Source organism: Pinus tabuliformis, chromosome 4_1 (assembly GCF_031772625.1).
Source record: "Pinus tabuliformis cultivar Carrire ecotype Pingquan chromosome 4_1, CPIR1, whole genome shotgun sequence".
Lineage (NCBI taxonomy): Eukaryota > Viridiplantae > Streptophyta > Pinopsida > Pinales > Pinaceae > Pinus > Pinus tabuliformis.
Window position 1 is genome coordinate 437,476,138 of NC_142303.1, and position 26,211 is coordinate 437,502,348.

Here is a 26,211-nt window from a genome sequence, read left to right on the forward strand (position 1 = left end):
AGCTAATATAGAACAGAGGATCAAACCCCAGCTAAATGATGGTCACTGAAGATTCACGACACAGACATCATGGTAACCCTCTGTGACAAAACCTTGTTGAATACCCAGTAAACAAGAAAACTGAAAAAGCATGCGGCATATAATATCCAGCTTGGCACGAATACAAAACCTAAATGATCATTAAATTAGAATTGTTCATGAAAATTAAGTCTCGAACCAAGAATTCCAGTATACAGAACAACCATCACAATTCCAGAACAATTAACATAATGTCGGAGAAATCTAGTCATTAAAGGAGAAATTTTCTAGAAATTATAGAAAGAGACTTTCAAATTTCAAGCCTAAGGAATTACACAAAATCCGAATCACATTTTCTCTAAAGAAATTTAGTGAGCTAGTAAAATGTTAACTCATTTTTTTTGAATTCAAACCTCCATGTTCTCACACAATGCAAGTTTTCCACATTACCTAGTCCCCAGATGGAGCTGTAGCTCAGCAACATTCTGCAACTCGGATGACAAAAGAGGGACACGGTCTTGAGCTAGATAAGCCAAAGAAAAAAAAAGGCTAAAACCCTTCGGCATTCCCTAGCTAGAAGAATGCAATCATTAGATAAAAAGGTTAATTAAGTAAATGATTCAAAGCATCATGCAAATAAAATGATGTTACCTGGGCTTGAGAGTCGAGTTTCATAGTCTCCGTCTGGGTTTTGAGTGTAGCAATGACTCTAACAGTCCTGAAAATAGAGCAGTCGATCAGGGTTGTCATGGTGGATTTGAGGTAGAGAAAGCAAGGCCAACAACATCATCAAAAATAATGAAACCCCACCTGAATGAAACCCTGGAGATGAGAACTCTTACAGGAAAAATGAGAAATTTCGAGGCTCTTCTGCAGTGGAGGTACCATAGGGATTAGGGCTCCAACATCCATCGTTCGATGAAGTTGCATTACAGAGATTCGTGGATGAGGAACCCTTCCCGAGAACATGGCTAACCATTGTGGATCATTCGTAAGGATCCATAGGCTTGGTCCCACCAACTCTAGGGGTGTTCAACTTTATATAATTAGACTATGGGAATGACATGAATACAAAACCCCAGTCGTCAGTTAAAACATCAAAAATATAATAATGAAAATAAATACAGGGAAACCATTTGATTTGTAAAGTTCCATTATGTTGTTGGCTAGTTAAAGAATTTATTCAATAAGAAGTTTTTGTACGTAGCAATAAATTCCATGGAATAATGGTTAGGGCTCTAATAAGAATTTTGTTATAATGTTTGTTTAAGAAAAAAAGAGTTATGTTCTTGGGCTTTTCTTTTACTTTGTAATGTTTAGCGAAGGTGTGTGACAAGTGGTATGAGAGCGCTCAGGCCACAAAGTTGAGATCTCTAGAGGATAAATGAATAACATCATTTATGATGTGCATAGAGAGAGAGAGAAAAAAAAAACCATCATGAGGAGGAATGGACTTACACCACTCAGACTGGTGACGAGAACATGAACATCATCCTTTCCAGAAACCAATCCTGAAGTATGGGTATAATTAAGGGAGGATTCATGCAACACCAATGCTGCCATTCTGGAAACTGTACAAGAATTGAAGGATGAGATGGCCAAGTTGCAGGCAGACAACGAGAAACTGATGCAAGAACAGGAGAAGATTATGAAGATTTTGTCCGACAGACAGAATCAATGACAGCCAATTACCAGTCCCGATGGGAACATGATTGGTGATCAAGAGTTCAGAAATGAACATCTGGAAACAGAAGGCAATGAAGAGAATCAAGAGGAATAATCTGACAATGTATTGATCACAAAAATACTAAACAAAAGAGAATTGAGTTACAAGGAGAATTTCGAAAGATAAAACCTCCCCTCTTTGATGGTGAACAAGAGGAGGTTGTTGAAGCCTGGCTTATTAATATGAATAAGTATTTTCAGTTGTATGAATATGATCACAATTTAAAGGCTCACTTAGCCATCTATCAGCTGCAAGGAAAAGCCACCTTATGGTGGGAGGAGGTGAAAACAGTACATGGAGTAAATGAACAAAATGTAACTTGGGAAAATTTTCAAAAGTACTTTAAGGAAAAGTATTTAACTGAAAGATTTTACGATGAGAAGGAAAAGGAGTTTCATGACCTTCAACTAGGATAGTTGTCTATGGATGAATTCATAACGAAATTCACATCCTTGCTGCGATATGTTCCCTACATACGAGAAGAAAAAGCAAAGGTACAGATATTTATCAGTAGTTTTCCATTATTTATGAAAGAATGTCTCGAGTTTGACAACCTGAAAACCATGGATGAAGTTATACGAAAATCTCAATTGTGCTATCAGAAAACCAGGCAAAAGGGAGATGGAGGAAAGATAAGGACTTATTAAAAAGGAGTTAAGTTTACGCCAGGCAGTAAAGGAAATAAGATCGTTATCAAAAAAGGACCCTATAAGGGTCAACAAACCAGAAATTTGAACAGAAATCAGTGTAGATTAAATTTCCCAAACGAGTCCAAGACAAATGAGAAATCTAATAAGACTGAAGTGGAAAAATTTGTTAGACCTCTAGTACAGTGCTGGGGATGTGGAGGACCACACTATGTTAAAAATTATATGTATCGTAAAGGAACTGATCAAGTTGCATAGATCCAAGAAGCATCAACAGTAGGAGAGGTGGTGAGAAGTATTCCTAAAATCAATGCTGCTCTCGAGGATCATCAGGCTGAGTACCAACCTATGATGGTAGAATTCGAAGGTAAGATCTTCAACTGAACTATATCTATTTTGATTGATCTAGGAGCTACTTTGAGTTATGTAAGTCCCAAAGTGGTTGAACAATGTTGCTTACAAGCTATTAAATTTAAGAACCCTTGGCTAGTACAACTCGCCACGGGAGCAAAGAGAAGGGTGTTGGCTAAAGTTAGTGGTTGCCCTCTAAAGCTAGGATGAGAGCCTATTGTGGAAGACTTGAATGTATTACCTTTGGGATCATATGATTTCCTAACAGGTATGGATTGGCTAGAGAAACATTGGTCCCTCATTAACTGTAAAGATGAAACTATTAATTATATGGATGAAGAAGGAATAAGACAAGAAATTCAGGGTATACAAACACCACTGAAATTAAGACTAGTAATAGCTTCCCAATTAGAAAAATGTATACGAAAAGGATGTCAAATTTATGCAATACAAGTAGGGTATACTAATTTAAAGGAAAATTATGTTACCTTAGAAAATATACTTGTGGTATAGAATTTTCCGGACATGTTTCCAAAGGAGATTCCAGGACTGCCTCCAAAGAGAGATATAGATTTTACCATCGAGTTGATCCCTAGAGCTACACTGGTATCCTAAGCACCTTATCACATGAGCGTACTTGAACTGATGGAATTGAAAATGCAACTATAGGAGCTGCTTGATGAAAAGTATATCTGCCCAATTGTATCACCTTGGGGAGCTCTTGTACTCTTCGTTAAGAAGAAATATGGAACTTTACTTTTATGCATGGATTATTGGCAACTAAATAAATTTACAGTCAAGAATAAATACCCTTTACCTCGTATTGATGAATTGTTTGACCAAGTGAAGGGGGATACAATATTTTTGAAGATTGATCTTCACTCAGGTTACCATCAAATCAAAATAAAGGAGGAACATATAGCCAAAATAGCCTTCAGGACTCACCATGGACATTATGAGTTCATTGTGTTACTGTTCAGGTTGACTAATGCTCCCGCGACCTTTATGTGTCTGATGAACAATGTTTTTCATTGATGATATATTTAATATATTCCCGAAATGTAGAAGAACATAAGAAGCACCTACGAATTGTTGTACAAACCTTAAGGGATCATCAGTTGTACACCAAGTACATCAAATGCGATTTATTTAAAGTGAAAATTCAGTATTTAGGACATATCATTACAAAGGATGGAATTTCTCTAGACCTGGAGAAAATAAAAACCATAATGGAATGACCAATACCAAAGAAGGTGGCTAATATAAGATCATTCATGGGTCTGGGAGGATACTATAGGAGGTTTGTTGAAGGGTTTTCCAGGGTGGCATATCCCATTACCTCTTTGTAAAAGAAAGGGAAAACTTTCACTTGTACCATGGATTATTAAAAATGTTTTGACCATTTAAAGCAATATCTTACCACCACACCTATTTTAAGCATTGCAGCCCCGAATAAAGAATATGTCGTTTGTACAAATGCGAGCAAGGAAGGTGTAGGGGGCGTCCTAATGCGAGAAGGCAAAGTTATCATCTATGAGTCTCGGAAACTTAAGGAGCATGAACAAAAGTATTCAGCCTATGATTTGGAATTGACGACAGTTATCCACTCATTGAAGAGGTGGCGACATTATTTAATGGGTAAGAAATTCTTATTAATGACATACCATCATAGTTTAACTAACTATTTCAAGAAGCCTACCCTGAATGTTAGACAAGCCTGCTAGGTTTCTTTCCTGAGTGAATTTGACTTTGAAATGAAACACTTGAAAGGAAAGGAAAACCGAGTCACAGATGCCTTGAGTCGGAAAGTAAATGGTATTTATGAATTATCTTTTATTGAGGTTCATAGCACTTTTAAAGAGCAGATTAAAGAAGCAACAGAATGAGAGCCTGAATATAAATTTTTATGGCAGCAAGCTTAAAATTCAAACAACAACGAACAACAACTAGGATATGAGGTAAATCAAGAAGAAATGTTGATTTATAGAGGAAGAATGTATGTACCTAACCAAAAAAATATTAAACAATTAATTCTAGACGAATACCATAAAATTCCTTATGCAAGCCATCCCAGGTATCAGAAATTAATCATTGCACTTAGGGAGGAATATTTTTGGCCTAGTATGAAGAAAGAAGTAGTTGATTATTTGGCTCACTTTTTGGAGTGTCAACAAGTGAAAGCGGAGCACCAACACCCAGCTGGACTACTCCACCCATTACCTATTCCAGAATGGAAGTGGGAAACTATTTCCATCGATTTTATTATAGGGCAACCTAAGTCTAAAAAACAAAATGACTCAATAATGGTGGTAATAGATAAGTTGAGAAAGTCTTCTCACTTCATACCAGTACAATCTACTTTTAAGGCTATACAAATTGCCAACATATTCATGAAAGATATTTTTAGACTACACGGAATACCGACGGTTATAATTTCGTCCGAAATGTGAAATTTACATATGCATTCTGGAAAGTGTTACTTGGAGGTTTAGGTGTGCAATTTCATTTTAGCACAGCCTATCACCCTTAGATTGATGGGCAGACTAAGCGAGTGAATCAAATAGTGGAAGATATGTTGTGTATGTATGTAATGCAACAACCATCTAAATGGGAGGATTACATACATTTAGTGGAGTTTTCTTACAACAACAGTTACCATACATCCTTGCAGATGAGTCCATTTGAAGTACTATATGGACGCAAGTGCAGAACACCCCTAAATTGGGGTGGCCCGAAAGATAAATTAATGTTGGGAGATGACATGTTAAAGGAAATGAAAGATACTGTTAAAAAAGTATGCTCGATTTTAAAGACCGTTGAGGACTGACAGAAGAATTATGCTGACAGGAAGAGGATTTTTCGAGAATTTCATATTGGAGATCATGTTTATGTATGAGTGCGATCCAACAAGAGTACTTTGTAATGGGGTGGGTGTGCTAAATTAGCACCCCGATTTTGTGATCCTTTCCAAGTCCTAGCTCGAATTGGACCTATAGCTTATGAGCTTGCTTTTCCCAGCCACATACATGTGCATAATGTCTTTCATGTTTTTGTGTTAAAATATGTATATGATCCTAACCATATAATCAATTGGCAGGATATACAGGTAACTTAAACAGTCATAGGAAACATTGTTTATTATAACTAATTTGCAAGAAAGGGTTGCCAAAGAAAAGACTGACTAATTTTTCCATATTATGTGTAGGTCGAACCGGAAGGCGAGTTCTTGGTCGAGCCTCTGGGTATACTCAATCAAAGAGAAGTAATGTTGCGGAGGCGAGTTATCACCCAAGTTAAAGTGCAATGGCAACACTTTGGGCCAGAGGAAGCCATTTGGGAGGATGAACAGGTTATAAGGGAGGCCTACCCAAATCTATTTGTTGTATATAAACATCGGGACAATGTTTAATATTAGTGAGGGAAGATGTGATGTCCCCAGTAATTGTAAATATTAAATTACCGTAGTCAAAAAAACTTGATACTGTTAATCAACTTAGGAAGTCTAAAAATAATAAGTTTATATATTTATTTACGTTAAATATTTTAATTAAGCTATGCAGGAAGAGTATGTCTTGAATGATGCCAATCACTTATTTATCACATGTCAGGTAGTTAGGGTAGGTGGTTACCTACCCCTAACTACTTCCTTGGAGATTTATTCTCAAGGAAAAGGATTAAGAGGGTATGCGTGCTTGAGGTCAAGAAAGGAATGAATTGGTGAATGAGGAATCTGTGCTAAAATGTCAGACGGTTCTTCAGGCTACATGGGGGAAAGTTTGGTTAGGACCAGATAGCTACAGCGTGTAATAACTGACAGTTATAAACTTATTTCATGTGAGGAGTAGCTTGGTGGGTGACTCATCCTGGTATTGTTGATCTCATGGTTGGGAGGCACTTGACAAATTACATTCAAGAACTGGACTAAGAAGTCAACAGTAATTTGGCATCGATTTCAGATAAGTGTTTACTTCTATCTAAAAGGTTGAATGTGTTGATTGGGAAAAATGTTTGTTTTCTTTCTGTAAAAAAAAAAGGGAAATTACATATACTTAACCCAAATTCCAGAACAAGAAATAGTTTAATAGAAGGATTAAACTGGGAAACTCTAAATCAAGAGTTGTGTTATTTCCTTCTGTGGAAATCAAAATCGAAATCTTTAAGGAATGTGTAGCTTATATAATCTTGCGAGAGAAGCAATAAACAAATAAGTAAGGTAGAAAATGGTTATGTGGCAAAAGAATTAATTTGGGAATTTCTGGGTGAAAACAGTGACATTGTTCTAGAGAAATCAAAACTCGGAGTCTAAACATACTTGTATAATTTCTTATGGAAATAAGACCCCAGTAACGGGTAAAAATTAACTAAATATATAATTATAAAACCAATTAAAACCCCAACTCTATCAAGATATAGATAACAGTCGGAATTAATATCTAATGCAAAATAAAAGTAGAATTGTTTCTTTTTAAAAGGAACACTAGGGATAACTTCGAGTGGGAGTATGAGGACAATTCAAGAACAAAAAAGTTAGATATTAGCTAATATAGAACAGAGGGTCAAACCCTAGCCAGATGATGATCACCGAAGATGCACGACACAGACATCATGGTAACCCTCTGTGAGGAAACCCTGTTGAATACCCAGTAAACAAGAAAACCCAAAAAGCCTGTGGCATATAATATCCATCTTGGTGCGAATACAAAACAAATATGATCATTAAATTAGAAATGTTCATGAAAATTAAATCTCAAACCAAGAATTCTGGTATACAGAACGACCATCACAATTCCAGAACAATTAACTTAATGTCGGAGAAATCGATTCATTGAAGGAGAAAATTTCAAAAAATTATAGCAAGAGACTTTCAAATTTCAAGCCTAAGGAATTACATAAAATCTGAATGACATTTTATCTGAATAAATTTAGCGAGCTAGTAAATCGTTAACTCATTTGCTCTGAATTCAAACCCCCATGTTCTCACACGATGCAATTTGTCCACATTACCCGGTGTTTAGACAAAGTTGTAGCTCAACAATATTCTATAACTGAGACGATGGAAGAGGGACACAGTCTCGAGCTAGATAACCCAGAAAAGAAAAAGGCTAAAACCCTTTGGCAGGCCCTAGCCAAAAGAACACAACCATTAGACAAAGAGGTTAATTAAGCAAACGAGTCAAATTATCAGGCCAAGAAAATGATGATACCTGGGCTTGATAGTCGAGTTTCATTGTCTCCATCTACGTTTTGAGCGTAGCAATGACTTCGGTAGTCCTAAAAACAGAGCGAGCGATCAGGCTTGTCATGGTGGATTTGAGGTAGAGACAGTAAGGCCAACAATGTCATTAGAAAGAATGAAACCCCACCTGAATGAAACCGTGGACCTTAGAACTCTTGCAATCAAATGAGAAATGTCAAGGCTCTTCTGTGGTGGAGGTACCATAGGGATTAGGGGTCAAACATCCATCGTTCAATGAAGTCGCATTATGGAGAGCCATGGATGAGGAACCCTTCCCGAGAACATTGCTAACAGCTATGGAGAATTCATATGGATCCAGAGCCTTGGTCCCGCCAACTCTAGGAGTGTTCAACTTTATATAATTAGACTATAGGAATGATATGAATAGAAAAACCCAGTCGTCAGTTAAAACATCATGACTATAATAATGACAATAAATACAAGGAAACCATTTGATTTGTAAAGTTCCATTATGTTGTTGGCTAGTCGAAGAATTTATTCAATAAGAAGTTTGTATGCAGCAATCAATTCCATAGAATAATGATTAAGGCTCTAATAAGAACTTTGTTATAATGTTTGTTTAAAAAAAAAAGAGTTATGTTCTTGGCCTTTTATCCCCCTCTATATATATATATATATATATATATATATATATATATATATATACATATACATATATTTCATAATTTAAATTTTTTAATGTATAAATGCCTTGAAAATCCCTTTAGGAACTTGGATTGTGTAATCTACACAACTTAAACTATAATTCCAACAAATATTTACCACATACCTGAAAAAGGGTTAAAATATAAAATAGTGAGCTTATTTTACATGCTTTAAACATAATAATTATTTTTTACAATTGCTTTATATAATATACACACAATAATATATAATATATACATAGTTAACATTGAAATCTTTTACTTACCATGGGAAGTCACATATTTTATTTATAAACTATATTGTACTTAGTAAAATATTTTTTTTATTAATATATTTTTAAATACATTGCGTGCTCTACAACCCTTTGGGAGTTTGGGAATAAAATAATAATTTAAATTAACAAACCAAAAAACAATAAAAATAAAAGAGATTAATGTCAGCCATAATTAAATTACTTTAATTTGCACCGTAGTTTTACATAACTTTATATAGAGCTATAAAGTAACTAAAAGTAAAAATAAAAATAAAAATCCTTTTACTATTAAGAAGAAATGTAATTTATTCACTACTTAATATGGAGATGAGTACAAAATAATAATTTACTTTTTACTATAAGGAAGAAATATAATTTCTTCAGTGCTTATTGTTGATATTGCATTATGTGTAATGTGAGGAGTGAGAGCAACAAGGAGCTAGGGTTCACCAACGAAGAAGACAGGGGCCAACAGGTAACCATGGAAGCGCAGGGAGGAGGGAGCTCCACTCCCTCCTACAGTAATGTGGTTTCAAATAGAGGAAGAGTAGGGAATAGGAACAAGCCTCCACACTCCTTGGAGGACAAGACAAAAATTCCTGAAACCTAGATGGCAGAAGACAACAAAACCCATGAAGAGCAAGGGACCCACAAGCAAGACCGATAGGAGGATAAAGTGGACGACAGAGGTTAGGGAACAAAGAACAGAACCAAGATGGGGCCCTGCAAACCCAAGACCAACACTAAATCGTGGGTAATACTGAATGATCCTGCTCTACAAGTGCACAGGGATCATATGACAAACTACGCTATAATATGCAAGTTCATGGGAATCTGGCCGACAGAGAAAGCGTTATACACTTGGATAAAATACAACTAGAAACCAAAAGGGGAGTTAACTATACATCTTGGATCCAAAGGTTTTTTTATAGTGGTGTTCACAAACATGGAGGATAGAGATAGGATTTTTGAAGGAGGACCATACTTCTATGCGGCAGTTGGTCTCTATATGCACCCATGGATGAGGAACTTTGTGCCGGAACGAGAGACTTTCACTTCAGTACCAGTATGGATTAGACTCTACTCCTTACCCTTAGATTATTGGATGCCAGAGTCTTTAAAAGCTATAGGCAATAAATTAGGTCATTTTTTAAAGATTTCAGAAGCAACACTATGAGGAAAGTATACCTCCTACGCCCATATATGTGTGGAGATGGACCTATCAGGAGCTCTTCCAGATGAGGTCATTCTAGAAGTCTATGACGATGAATGGGTTCAGGCAGTTGACTATGAGCACATCCCGTTCAGATGTCGCAGATGTCATGAGCATGGACACCTATTCAGAGATTTCCCTCTTAACAAAAGGAGGAATTCCAAAACACCAGTAAAGGGAAAGAACATACCGGTTTCACTAAAGTGGAAGGAAAGGGGAAAGGAGGGGGAAGGAAGACAAAAAAGAACCCTAATGATAACAAAATGAGAAGTCACAATAGTTTTGAGATCTTAGAAGAAAGAGAAGAAGATGAGGGAAATCAGATGCAAACAGAGAATCAGGTGGAAAGAGGGAAAGGAAAAGAGACAAGTATGGAGTTCATATAGGAAAAGAATGAACACACAACAGACCCATTAAGTACCATGGAAATAGAAAAAGACCATGAAATGACTCAAAGTGAAAGTGGTACAGAGGACCAAGACTTACAGGAGATCTTGGAAAGGGAGAACCTGGAGCTAGAAAAGTTTCTAGAACAAGGAGGAAGCCTGGGTATTAACTCCATACCCTAGGAGGAAGTTGACAAGGTTCAGCAGATATTCCTCAGCAAGTCACAGCAAACAGCTGTAGGAGCAAAGAGAGGACATGCCAATTAGGAAAACAAAGGGGTTTCCTCAACAGGATTAATAACAGGAAAATTGGCAAAAAACCTAGGAAGGAAGAGAGGAAGAAAGAGACAGAAAGAATTACTGCTAGAATGTGGTAAACTCATGATTGACTTAGGAAGGATGAAAGATCTGTCCAGTTACTCCTTCAAAACCCACCTTAATGAATATCACAACCTGGAACATTAGAGATCTTGGGAGCAGAAGGAAACAAAGGAATCTAAGCAATAGGATCAGAGAGGAGAAACCTGACATAGTGTTCATACAAGAAACAAAATGCTATGTGGAGAAAATCAAAGAAAAACACAACAAATGGTTAAATAGATATGAATATCTGGAAGTCAAGGCAAATAAATCAGCTAGAGGCATTCTCACTCTATGGGATCCTCAAAAATTTGGTATACAAGATGCAGAGGCATCCAGACACCACCTTTCTTTGATCATCCAACCTGTGGGTGACAGACAGTGTTATATGATTACCAATGTCTATGGTCCTCAACCAGTGGAGGAAAAACTTCAACTCCTTACTACACTGGAGGATATGAAAAAGAGATACCCAACTTTACCCTGGATTCTAGGGGGGGATTTTAACATGATAAAATCTCTCACGGAGAAAAAAGGGGGAACTAGAACACTTGGTAGGGATTCAGTTTCCTTCCAAAACTTCCTCACCAATATGAAACTGGTGGATATGGACACTAACAATGGAATTTTCACTTGGAACAACAAAAGGGGGGGCTCTAACCAAGTAGCCTCAAAATTAGACAGATTTATTATCTCAGAGGAACTTCTACTCATGGGAAGAAGCCTCACAACGCTCATCCTACCTTTTGGTGGTTCAGACCATTGGCCCATTCAATTGGAAGCTTCTCTAATTGGTAAACCTAGGAACAACCCCTTCAGGTTTGAGAATGTATGGCTCACGCACTCAAATTTCCTCAAAAACATTGAAAAATGGTGGAACGAAGAGATACACTTTCAAGGCACAAAGATGTTCCTTCTCCATTGCAGGCTTAAACACATTAAAGGCAGACTCAAAGAGTGGAATAAAAATGAATTTGGCAACATCTTCAAAGCTAAAGGAGAAGTGGAAAAGAAACTAAAGGAGATAAACCAAATTCTTATCACAGAAGGCTACACAGAGGAAAGGAAAGAGCTTGTAGATTCACTTCAGCATGAATGGGAGAACAGATGTCTACAAGAGGAAATATTCTGGAGACAGAAATCCAGGGTCCAATGGATTAAGGAAGGGGAGAGGAACACCAAATTCTTTCACAGATCCACTATAGATCACAGAAACCACAATAGAATTGTGAAACTCACAAACCATCATGGAGTTGAAAGAGACACACATGAGGAGATGGAAGAGGTTCTAGTCTAGCATTTTCAGAGCATTGTTGAGGAGACCATTGTAGATAGATCACATTTTATGAAAATATTTACACAGTACATTCCTGAATTGGTCTCCAAAGAAGTCAATTACAATCTCAACAAACCAGTAACAAAGGAAGAGCTTGAGTAAGTCATCACAGAGATGCACAATGGGAAAGTTCCAGGCCCTGATGGCTTCAATGTGGACTTTTTCAAAACTTGTTGGAGGATTGTAAAGCATGATATTCTAGAGGTGGTGGAAGACTCGCGAAGATCTAAAACAGTCTTGAGGGCACTTAATGAATCCTTCATTGCTTTAATCCCCAAACAGGAAAAGGCCACCTCTCTAGATAGATTCAGACCTATAGCCTTATGCAATGTGGTATACAAAATAATATCCAAAGTAATTTCAAATCGATTCAAACCACTCCTCCCTACCCTGGTGTCAGAGGAGTAAACAGGTTATGTGGAAGGAAGACAGATTCTTGATAACATAATTCAAGCTCATGAAGTGGTTCATTCACTCATTACCAATAAGCAAGCAGGGATGATAATTCAACTGGACATAGCGAAAGCCTATGACAAGCTTAGCTAGACTTACATAAGAGCAATGCTAAAAGCTTATGGCTTTGACTACAACTAGATTAGATGGGTCATGGCTCTAGTTACTACTGCTAGTTGTTCTGTTCTTCTCAACGGCTCCCCCTCCAGAACCTTCAAGCCCACGAGAGGTCTCAAGCAAGGTGATCCTCTTTCCCCATTCCTTTTCATTCTCATGATGGAAGGGTTGGGTAGAGCAATAAGAGCTGCTAAGGAGGAAGGAAGAATTCAAGGTCTAAGACTCACTCGAGGTGGAGACACGGTGACTCATCAGCAATTTGTGGATGATACTATTCTTCAAGGCACATCGATAGTCAAGGAAGCCAAAGCATTCAAGCAAATTATTTATGAGTTTGCAATGGCAGCGGGCACTGAGGTAAGTCTTACTAAGTCAAAGATCTTCTTTTTCAATACTAATATTTCGATTCAAAGAAATTTGTCCAAAATTTTGGGCTTTCAAAGGGATACATTTCCCTCGAAGTATCTGGGAGTTCCCCTCACCAACAAACCGTTGCACAAGGACATCTGGGAGCCTATTCTAAATAAATTGAAAGATAAAGTTGGTAAGTGGACAAACAGAGCCCTAAATCTTGTAGGGAGGTTGACTCTCACTAAGGCTATACTCCAAACCATCCCTATTTATATGTTATCAGCCATTCCAGCACCAACAGGAGTCAGTATTCAATTAAGAAACATTCAAAGAGACTTTCTCTGGGGGAAAGGAGAAGAAAAGAAGAAATGGGCTCTGGTGGCATGGGAAAGGGTATGCATGCCTAAAGCCCATGGTGGCCTGGGTCTCCATGACCTAGGAATTCTAAACAGAGTTCTGGGAGCAAAATTTTGGTGGAGATGGCTAACGGAAATACGAGCCCCCTGGGCAAAACTATGGAAACAAAAGTATGCAATGAACTGGCAGGATATGAACCTCATAAGAATGACAGGACAAGTAAAAGTTTCTCAAGTTTGGAACAAGGCCTTAGTTCAAAAACACAGTTTCTAGGAGATCAGAAATGGAAATTCGGCCTGGTTCTGGGAGGACAATTGGCAACAGGAGGGCAATCTCAGTAGAGAGGAATTAGCAAGTATCCAAATGGATACCATCAACCAAGGCTTAAGAAGGGTAAGTGACTATTGGGATCAGTCAAGGAACAATGAAAAATGGAGAATATGGAAACTTCCAGCTTACAATGAGATGAACATCCTGAATACTCAAGCTAAGGCCCTCAAAGGTATTCTAGAAAAAAAGGCAAATCTTAACCTCAGCCTCAGATGATCAATTGTGATGGGGGAGGAATAAGGCGGGTCTCTTCACCCTTAAAGAGGCCAAAAGAATAGCTATAGGGGTTAACTCTCCAAGCACTGACAAGACTTGGAAAGAACTCTGGGATAACCCTCATTGGATGAAGGTCAAACTGTTCAAGTGGCTGGTTCGACAAGGCAAGATTTTGACTTGGGATAATCTTAGAAAGAGAGGCTTTGTTGGCCCCTCAAGATGTCACCTGTGTGGTCAATAGGAAGAAACCACTAATCATCTCCTCAATAGCTACTCCTTCACTGCAACACTATGGAATTGGGTGGGGAATGTCTTCGAGCAGACAGATAGGCATGAAAATGACATCATTGCTACGCTGAAAAATTGGAGGAAAAACTTTTCGGATAATGAGACAATAAACTCAGCCTGGGCTTTGACTCCAGGGTTCTTGATCTGGAATGTATGGAAGGAGTGCAATAACAGGATTTTCAAAGATAAAATGGGCCCAGTGGACAACATCATAAAGCTAATCCTTAAACAACTCAAGGAGACTGTCCACATCCTGGGGGTGTTTCCTCAGGAAAACCCAGGGGACATAGAGAGGCTAGTATCCTGGAAAAGCTGGAGCTTCAGGTTCATCTCCCTCAGAGTCCTCTGTGGATTACCAAGCACAACTCAGAAGGAAAGGCCTTTTGGCAACCCCCTTCACAAGGTTTTTTGAAGTTTAACATAGATGGAGCCTCAAAAGGTAATCTTGGAGATGCAGGGTATGGAGGGGTCATGAGAGATGAGGAGGGCAACATACAGGTAATTTTCCACAGTTATCTAGGGAAGACAACCAACAACATGGCTGAGCTCATGCCAATGGAACTGAGGCTGACTCAGAGTTAGTCATTAATTTGGTCAAGCGGATAAGTGCAGGAGTAGCACTAGAGAAAATATCAGGGCACTGGCGGCTATTGCAAGTCTACCAGAGAATTCAAGAAAACCTAAGAATTCTAAGAACTCTCTGGTTCGTGCATGTTTGCAGGGATGCAAATAAAGTGGTGGATTGGCTTGCCAATGAGGGGGTTAGAAGCAAGCTCATCGACAGGTGTTGTAGGTGGGAGGAGGTAACCGATGACAGATTGAGAGAGGAATTCTCATCTCGGGCCCTCACAGACAGAAAGCACTATCAGAACAGACAGAGAGACAACATTTCTCTCTACGTAAATGAGGAATAAAATCACTTTAGACAGCTTCTCAGCAGACAGGCACTTTAAGATCACACAGAATTTTAACAAAGTCCACATTAGCCTGGGGCTACTGGAAACCTGGACAGAGGAAGTCATCAGGCCAGAAGCTATCTGCTCAAAAGGAAAAGCTTCGAGGAAATGGGCTACCATGAAAAACGATTAAGGGGGCCAGTGCATTTCTTGGTGTTTTCCATGCAAGACGCGACCCTTCAGGGCACGTTTTCCTCGTGCAATGCTTTGGTGACCGGGGAAGTAGAAAACCGAAGTCAAATACTACTCAGGATAAACCACATGCATCGGGCGCTGTTTGAACAGAAAGTAGTTTTCTCAGATGGCATGCAATGCCACTCAGCTTGCGACGCGTGGTGGGGGAATAAGAATGAATACTGCCCTCATTGCGCAGTATTTATAGAGCTTATGTGCTGCGCGATATTGCTTATGGCCGTCGGATCAGGAGGGGGTCGATCAATGGCCACACATGGTTGTGCAGGTTTGTGGGGCCGGAGGGTCAAAACTGCTTACGGCTCACCACCTTTATCGGGTGCCCTCAAACCCAAAGATGGTTTTCATGAAAAGCTAGCGATGCCACTCGGAGGGCAACACGTGGTGGGGGATGGGGAAGGAATACCGCCCTCATCGCGCAGTATGCATTGGGCTTTTAAGTTGTGCGATATGGATACTAGCCGTAGGATCAGAAGGGGAGCGATCGACGGTCATATTTGGTCGAGCAGTTCAGGGGGTATTCCGCGGGCTACTTCTCCGCGAGATTTGTTTTTTAAACCGTCAGATTAAAAGGCGCAAGATCAATGGAGGCTAACTTGTGAGAGGACTTTGCGATCCTCGTGCACGTTTTTAATTCCGAGCTTTTTCGGGCACTTGGTTTAATTTTCCCTCTTCCTTTGTGGGGGTTGCGCTTATGTGCGCTTGTTGTAACCATTGTATTTTATTTTTTTCCCTAAGTCAATAGAAGGATCATCTCTTGCTTAAGCAAAAAAAGGATATTGCATTATGTGTAATTCATTCTACATTAAGTTTACATGTGATATTTAAAACAAAAATATATTAATAATAAATATTATTTTGTAAAATATTTCAATGCGCAACTTAAGTAAGATAATTTTATATCTATTTCATATAAAGAAAAATAGCCCGACAGTGAACCCCAGTACCTTGTTGGACCAATAAAAAACTGATTATGTGATTAATACGAAAAAAATCTCAAGAACAAGATGGATCACCGAAGTTTGAAATCAAAGATTAAATTAAAAAATTTCTTAAGATTAGATTAAAAAATTTCTTATATTTTCACTTTCCATTACTAGGAAGATGTGTAATATATTTTATTTCTAATGTGGAGTTGATATTCAAGATTTAAAAAATGTCAATAAAAAATAAAATTTTAACTTCGATTATAAATAAAATATTTCAATACTCGACTAAAATATTTTAATGTGATAAGTATATAGAGAGAAAGATTGATAAAACTCTTATTCCCTTAATAGTAGCTCTCTAATTCAGTGTATGAGGGATATTTACAATTCTTTCAATCCTTAATATGGATGTGATATGTAATATTTAGAAAATATTAATAATCAAAGAAATTAAAGGTAATGTGGACAACGTGAATTATAAATAAAATATTTCAATGTCAACTACATATATATTATACCAACCTAGATCCATCTTAACTCCAGATTTAATTGTCGAGAAGGATTTAAGTGTGAGGAATTAATTCAATTTTTTTACTTTCGATTACTTCTTCTCTTTTCGGATTGAAATATTTTATTATGGTATCTCTCTATGAAATACAAAAGACAAAATATAAGATTTTTATTTTTATTTTTAATTACTTTATCTCTCTAAATTTATTATAGAATTATGTCACTTCATATGGCTATCTAAATATTTTATTTATGGTTGAGAGTGAGAGTGGACGAATATTACATCTCCTTCATACTAGGTTGTAATATCAACTAACCTAGTGAGCATATTGAGATAATTAAAACCAACCAAACATGTATATTCATTATTGTTTTTACTATAACCAACTTTGTGAATATTTTATTTTTATTTTAAAAGGGACATGTGTCAACTCGAGGTTGAGCACTGATGGAATCACACACCGCACTCATATGGGGTTGTAGAATGCATCTCTCAGTGCAACAAACTGAATCAAAACGAAACTCCTTCAGAATTTTATCACATATATTTTTAGTCCATATTCTATAATCTTTTAGTTTAAATGTGGTTTTAATTTGGGTGTATTCATGGCCTTAATTTAATATTTCTACAAGTTGTGGTGTCATCTAGCAACGAACACATTCTACTTGGGATTGACATATCACCCAATTCCTACATATTATGTGTCAAGTTAAATCTTGTTTAAATATGACTTTTGTTATTTTATTTGGGTTAAATAATTAAAATATTGCAAATGTGTAAGTAGGTTGGCTCATTATATTCTAGGTTGGAAAATATAGTCACTATATCCTTCACTATCACCCAATTTCCACCCATCATTTTCACTAGGACATAGGGAAAGTTCAACCTTTGGAAACCTAACCTTGTATCATAGGATGTACAATAATATTTCAAAAAGTTTAAAAGCTTGGTTGAGAAGCAAACGGGAAAATACATCAAAATCCTCCAATCTGATCAAGGGGGAGAATATACATTAGGATAATTTGTGAAATACTGCAAAGCAAATGGAGTTGTACAACAATACACAATGCCATATAACATTAGTGGAATGTGCAAGGAGTATGATGAAAGGTAAAAATATTACCAATTCATTTAGGGCCGAAGTCATTAGTATTGTTGTCTATTTAAAAAATAGAAGTCATACTAAAATTTTAAATCATAAAACTCCATTTGAATCTCTTTATGGTTATAAACCAGTATGAATCCATTTAAGAATATTTGGAAGTGAAGCATTTTCTCATGTTCCGAAAGAAGATAGGAGAAAGCTTGACGCAAAATCTATGAAGTATATTTTCATTGGTTACGGTTATGATCATAAATCATACAAGTTGTTTGATCCTTTTACACATAAATTTTTTGCAAGTAGAGATGTTTTGTTCCATGAACATGCAGATAAAGGCCATAGGGATGACCGTTATGATGCATTGTATATTCCTCATGATTGTGATGATGTCACAAAAGAAGTTGATAAAAAAAGGAGCAGAAAGAAGGGGAAAATCAAGCAGTGAAAGCACACCTAGAGGAGGAAAAGGGTCCCCACAAAGCAGAAGAAAGGATGAAAGCAATGAACTACGAAGAAGGTGATCACACTAAATTCAGCCACTAGCAAGGTATAAATACTATGCCTTCATGACTAGAGTGATGACTGTCATTGAATCTTTGAACATTGAATAAGTTAATGAACATGTTGAATGGAGAAATGCAATCAATGAAGAATATGATTCCATAATTGAAAATAATGCATGGGAATTGATAGAATTGCCTAAGGATAAAGTTCCCATAGGTTCAAAATGGTTGTTCAAAACAAAATTTAATGTTGATGGAACTATTGATAAATATAAAGCTAGACATGTAGCAAAGGGTTATTCACAGAAAGAAGGGTATATTATGAAGAAACTTTTGCACTAGTACCTAAAACGAACACCATTAGAATAATAATTGCATTAGCAACCAAGAATAGTTGGAACTTAAATCAGTTAGATGTCAAATCAACATTTTTGAGTGGAGAATTCAAAGAAGAAGTTGATGTTGTCAGCTTAAAGGCTTTGTAAAACAGGGAGAAGAACATCTTGTTTGCAGGTTAAAGAAAGCATTTTATGGACTGAAATAAGCACCTAGATCTTGGTATGAGAATATTAATAAATTATTCTCTCAATAAGGTTTTACTAAAAGTGAAGGAGATCCAAATATCTATATCAGTAGGGATGCAAAAGGACATATTTTGTTTATTTCTATATATGTTGATTATCTTATCATAACTGGAAGTTTTATCAGGTTAATTGAAAACTTCAAAAGTTATTTGCCACAGGAATTTAGAATTAAGTATCCTGGAGAATTGCATTGCTATTTAGGCCTTGACGTTTGGAGGGATAATGGCATAACTTTTGTCACATAAAGTAAATATACACAAAAAATAATTAGGAGATTCAACATGAATGGATGTAAAGTGGTATATATACAACTAGAACATAATGTTAAACTCAATTGTAATGACGAAACAAAATAAGTGAATGGCACATTGTATAGACAATTGGTGGGAAGTTTGAATTACTTGACTACAACCAGGCCAGATATTGCATATTCAGTTAGCTTACTTAGTTACTTCATGGCCAAGCCACATGAAAGTCATTGGAAAGTAGCCAAGAGAGTCCTTCAATATTTGAAGGAGACTGGATTTTTTGGTATTGAGTATTTTAATGATTTGAATGTTGAGTTGACATGTTATTCAAATTCTGATAGGGCACGAGATCCAGATGACAGGAAATCCACCTTAGGTTATGCATTATGTATTGGATCTGGTATTGTGTCATGGAGCAACAAGAAACAACCAACTATCTCTTTGTCTTCTAATTAAGCTAAGTACAAGGATTTAGGTAATGCAACCTATAAAGCAATTTGGCTAAGAAGAATTCTTGAGGAGATGTGACAAAAACTAGAAGAACCAACAATCATCAAGTGTGACAACCAAAGTGCTATCAAATTGGAAAATAACCCAGTGTATCGTGCAAGATCAAAACACATAGAGAGTCAACATCATTTTCTATGAGAAAAAATGCACTCAAAAGATATTACTTTGATATATTGTAATATAAATGATAATGTGGTAAATATCTTTACTAATCCTTTAGGAAAATATAATTTTATGTTATGTAGAGAAAATTTAGGTGTAGTAAATAATTTGTTTATGTATTAAGGGGGGACTTGGAGATAATGGAGAAATGTTCAATATTTGTTTGAGTTATGAGGTGTTTTCTAAAAGTATATTATTTCCAATGTGTATGAGTTATAATTAAGTCAAGAATCCCTATCCTCTAGGTTGCCATGTTTATAGAGTCGGTTGATCCCATCATTATATAGTGGGACACATTATCATGTATTCGATGAGGCGGTTGATCCCATCATTATATAGTGGGACACATTATCATGTATTCGATGTGAGCACTTGGTCTTCACTCAATGAACCACTGACATATTGAACCACTGACGTATCACCTGGGTTCATGGCATATTAAAAAATAACCCTAATTTGACTACATATTGGGAAATGCCTCTAAAAATAACATTATTTAACCCCCTACCGAAACCAATAACCCTAATTTGACTACATATTGGGAAATACCTCTAAAAATAACATTATTTAACCCCCTACCGAAACCAACCCAATACACCTTGCTATTTAAAAATGCCCCCCACTTTCTTTATATCTTTTCATTAACTTTCAGCTTTTATACATGTTAATATAAAAACCCTTTACCCCCTACATATCCCCTAGTATATTATGAACCCACGTGGTATGGTATTACTCCCTCAATGAAACCCCTCGGTGTGAGTGGCCAAGGTAAAATTAATATAACTTTCATATATATTTTTTATCTATTCTCTGAGATCCATTAGTTTAAGTACATGAACATCTCCCTACAGTAAACTATAAAACACCTCTTAACACAACCAATTTTAAACAAAGAATTAAAACCAAACCCTTCTTTAAAAAAAATAATTCCACACTAATTAAAATTTACATCTTAACTATAATCTTACATATTAATATTATCTCAAACCTTATCTCATACTCATGTAAATAACATATTTACCATCAATTACTTCTGACCTTAATTTAAGCAAGAATTTATTTTCTCCTCATCACTTTTGTATGAGTAAAACTAAAAATGTGTAGACTTACTAGTTGTTACTACCCACCAACTTCTGACCTTAATTTAAGCAAGAATTTATTTTCTCCTCATCACTTTTGTATGAGTAAAACTAAAAATGTGTAGACTTACTAGTTGTTACTACCCACCAAAATTTGTGCAAATCCTTGTTACTATCCAATTCACATCTCTATTCATTAGTTCATTCCAAAGAAAGACTATATGATTCACTTTGCATGTTGACCACTATTAATTTAACATTTACCAATGTAGGTTATAATTTTTTATGGAGTTTTTCACTTAGCATAATTTCTAGCTTGGGTGGTAGGGACAAAGTTGCAATTTGATGCTTGTTTTAATTCATATGATAAAATGAATCTTAATTTATGAGATGTGTATACTATTATTTTCATAATATAATAATAGACAAATAAAAAAAAAACAAAACAAAAATAACAAAAAAAAACCAAAAACAAAATTACAATATAACAAATTGGATTTTATTATTTTGATTACTTTTAACATTTTATTATTGATTGAGTTGACATGTAAATATTAAATGTTTACAAACATTTATCTCTACACATCTCCTCCTATACTTTATATTATGTTTTAATTTTTGATTGGACCAACATATAAATGTTAAATTTTACAAGCATTTAAACTACACATCCCTATATTGAATTGTTGAGAAATTTAAATATTCATTTTAAATTATAATTTTATTGATTTTCTTAACTCTTTAAAATCTAATTATAAATTAAAAAAAATAACAACAACTTTTCATCCTTAATTTTCACTCGCATATAACCTTTCCCTCCCTATACCAGTAATAATTAGAACCTTCTTATGTCACAACTACATGTTCTATATTTATGATTTGTTTAACATATATTTAGTAGTTTTTTTAATTTTCCTTTTTAAGATGAATTAGTTTTTTATATTTTATATAAATTAAATGATTAATGTCAATATCTAATAAACATCTCCAATATATAGTCTACACATCTCTATATTGAGTTGTTGATAAATTTAAATGTTCATTTTAAATTATAATTTTATTGATTTTCTTAACTCTTTAAAATCTTGTTAGATAATCTTCGGCAAAATCACATAACCAATCTTTTGTCGACGCGTTTTGAACCAGTGTGGTTGTGGTTCATCGTCAGGACAAGTTGAAGAACCAATCCAGCTTAGCGTGATTAAATAGAGCGTGCAGAGACTCCAACAGCTATAACCACACTGTTGGAGACTCTTTAAAATCTAATTATAAATTATAAAAAAAAATAACGACAACTTTTCATCCTCAATTTTCACTCACATATAACCTTTCCTTCTATGTACTAGTAATAATGAGAACCTTTTATGGTTTGTTTAACATAGAACCTTTCCCTCTATGTACCAGTAATAATTAGAACCTTTTATGATTTTTTAACATACATTTAGTAGTGTTTTTAATTTTCTTTTTTAAGATGGAATGAGTTTTGTAAGCATTAAGATCCTTATTTTATAATATAGTCTATATTATCTACATTTTAAAAAAATTATAAAAATTAATTAAAGTATAGTTTTATTTTAAATTATTATTATTATTTATAATTAAAAATAATATATGAATTAAACATGTATTAATTTAGAAAATAAAACATATAATAAGGAAAACATAATAGAGTAACAATAAACACTAAGATCTCAATACGATGAATAAAATTAATTTTTTGTTTTAACTTAATTGAAAAATAAATAAATAAACTCAATTATTTTCTAAATAAATCTCAATCTGTTATGGATAACTATTATTAAAAATATTTCATAAAGTTAAATATCTACTATAAATCTAATCATAATTAAATTAAAATTTTGGAAATCTTTTTCTAAAATAAATACAATTATTTATATAAAAAATAATGAATAATTTTTTATATCATTATAATGAGAGAGATAAATGCAAAAATAATGAATAATAATATTTATAAAAGTAATTAATTTAAATAATCTTAAATTTAAAAATAATAATAATATTAAATAAAATAGAATAAACAGAGATAAATGCAAAAATAATGAATAATAATATTTATAAAAGTAATTAATTTAAATAATCTTAAATTTAAAAATAATAATAATATTAAATAAAATAGAATAAACAGTGGAAAAACCAAATCAATTTTTAAATTTTATCATAGCAATCTCATCATTAATATATAATATCAATTATTGATAAACACAGTAAAATCTCTATTAAATAACCTATGAAAATGAAGTAAAAAGAATAAAGATAAGGTCAAAAGAAAAACCTTATCGCAATGTAACCATCAATCGAAAATAACTGTATTAAAGTATTAAATAACCTTAACATGGATTTGACAGGTTAATAAAAAGGTGTAAAAAAATGACTCTCATTGTGCGTGAATGTTATGTATGATGTCCAATTATCAGTACGTTGATTTAGGATGACTTCACAATGAGATTAATTTGGGGTTTCGTTCTTTTCGATGGTCATCAAATTTTAATGTAAAATTATGATTTTTTTTAAATTTAAACTATGTTTAATATTTTAAAAAATAAAATAAAATATTTGTATTTTGTAAATATATAATTTAAAATAATGGATATTTTTAGAGTAGTTCATTTTGTGAAGAATTTTAGGATTATGTAGGGGATTTTTAATTTGTGGAAAGTTTTAGGTGAGCATTAGGGAACAAAAAAAAAGCATAATTATTTATTGGTGAGTGGAGTGTTTATTATATGGATGGATTAAAAAAATTTACATTAAAATTTATATATATATATATAATTTTTTTCACATGGAAAAGTTATTATAATTTATTTGTCAAAGGGAAGTGGGAACAATCATCACTTATTGTTATGCTATCAGCAAACGCTGATTAAGCATCACTCTTACTCAAAAAAATCAAGCCACTTGAATTACGCATCCACCATAAGAGAGCAGACTAGATGTTTTTACACGGTAAGAAAACCTAGCATAACTCAGTTGTCAAACCAGCAACAATGCACTCATCACCCTTATTCAAGGTTACATCTCGGCTGCTAACAGCGAATGCACGCTGACTCATCACCCTTATTCAAGGTTATTCAAGGAAGACCACGCCCTGGAACAACTCACTCGTAGTCCCTAAGGGGTAAGTTTTCACTCCTGGGGCTATGCTTCTGGATCTTGTGTCATTAACCTATTTCCTTAAGTATGAAGGCAACGAGCTCGTACCCAAAGAAAAATAGTTTTAAGGCATATTCTAAGACCCCAATAAATCTATAACTTAAATTAAAGATTCCAAAAAATCATACAGAATTTTCGAAAAGTATTAAAAAACAAAAAATCAAATAAATAGATTTGGGTGTCCCACCAAATGCCAAATAGAACAGCGTTCGACTAGGTATTAGAGCGAAATTATACACGGTGCAGAAGGGTTGAAGTGTCACAAGCGAAAAGTGCCATGAAAAGCATGGAACTAGGTCCCTCTGTCGCATCCCAGCCAGACAAGACAGCCTGCGGTTAAAAAATCCAAAAATGCAACGAAATTATCCATTCGCGTTTTCAATAATCAAAAACCAGTCTTCTATGAATTACTCGGTCACTCTCACTATCAGTCTCACAGTTGTTCTCCCGCATCTTCCTCTCGCCTGAAAAAACGCTGACTATACGCGCCTCCAAAATTTTCACTCGTCTAACTGCACATATATTTTGACATCAATGTCTTTCCCCCACACTCCACGGCCTTCCCCTTCCCCGCCTGAAATATCGTTAAACTCACTCTTTTGGTCTCAGTTTCTGCGTCGCCAAATATGGAAAACCTCCCCAATCAGCAACCTGACCTTGAAATTGCTCAAACACACGAGGATCCCGGGTGCCGCCGATTTAAGGGAATTCGACTGCGAAAATGGGGAAGGTGGGTATCGGAAATCCGGATGCCCAAATCTCGAGAGAAAATATGGCTGGGCTCTTATACGACTCCCGAGCAGGCTGCCCGTGCTTACGACGCCGCAGTGTATTGTCTGAGAGGGCCCAACGCCAAATTTAACTTTCCGGAATCCGTGCACGACATTCCGTCTGTGACTTCTGTTTCCCGTCAGGAAATTCAGCACGCCGCCTTCAAATATGCCTTGGGCCAGCCCCCTCCGAGTTTGCAGTCTCTGGAAGGGCACGCCGCCCTCAAATATGCCTTGGGCCAGCCCCCTCCGAGTTTGCAGTCTCTGGAAGAAGGGCATGCCGCCCTCAAATATGCCTTGGGCCAGCCTCCTCCGAGTTTGCAGTCTCTGGAAGGGCATGCGTCGCCGTCACAGTCGTCTATGGTTTCGGAAATGGAGTTATCGGGAGAACAGCAGAAGATATCGGAAGAGTGCCCCGACTTAGCACTGTGGTGGTCGCTGTTTGCGGCATCAGACGACACTGGGATTCCCAATTCGGAAAAAATCCCGTCGATTGACGAATATTTCAGTGCGACTTTGCAGGAGCAGCGGGAGGAGGGTTACATTTTCACAGATTTGTGGAATTTCCAAGATCAAGATGTTTGAGCTTTCAAAACAGTGGACAATAAACAAAAAACATTTAAGTACAGAGTATTTAATATTTTAGAGTTTAGATCATATCCAAATTAAATAGGTTAGTTATATATTTTGGAGTTTTAAAATGTTGTTATTTAGTGGAGAATTTGTTTCTCTGAGATGCAAGGAAACAGGTTAATTGTCTAAGACAGAAATCGTTTCTGGCATCAGTTAAAGCTTGTTTTTTTTTATAGATCACTAATAATTTTAGTTGGTGTGGCTTTTCTTGAATAACATTGATGAGTCAATCTGCTTGCGCAGAAATTAGTAAGTGATACATATTTCCAGAACTGGTTTGACCACTAAATTATAATAAATTTTCCTATTATTTTAAAATATATATGAATTTTTTTTGAAATATTTTCTAATAAATTTTTATCTCAAATTTTACTCATAAACTTTCCTAAATTCAAATGTCTTAAATTTTTTCCATATATAATCAAAACAAACTTTACTAATTAAATACTTTCTTTATAATTAGTTACAAAAGAAACACGATATAAATCTATTTCATTTTTTATATTTTGTGTAAGATATTAAAAATTTGATTCTAAGGATGTTCATCTCTGAAA

General features: G+C 35.4%; 1 protein-coding gene across 1 annotated transcript; it reads left to right on the top strand.

Annotated features, from left to right (window-relative positions):
* Positions 1–24,695: 24,695 nt before the first annotated feature.
* On the top strand, positions 24,696–25,891 carry LOC149176197 (uncharacterized). The gene has a single exon (XM_089423057.1). The coding sequence runs from the start codon at positions 24,881–24,883 to the stop codon at positions 25,607–25,609; it is 729 nt and encodes a 242-aa protein (XP_089279183.1). The 5' UTR covers positions 24,696–24,880; the 3' UTR covers positions 25,610–25,891.
* The last annotated feature ends 320 nt before the right edge of the window (positions 25,892–26,211 follow it).

What these genes read in the sequence shown, in the direction of transcription:
- LOC149176197 (XM_089423057.1), top strand. Translation starts at nt 24,881, where the DNA reads ATGGAAAACCTCCCCAATCAGCAACCTGACCTTGAAATTGCTCAAACA.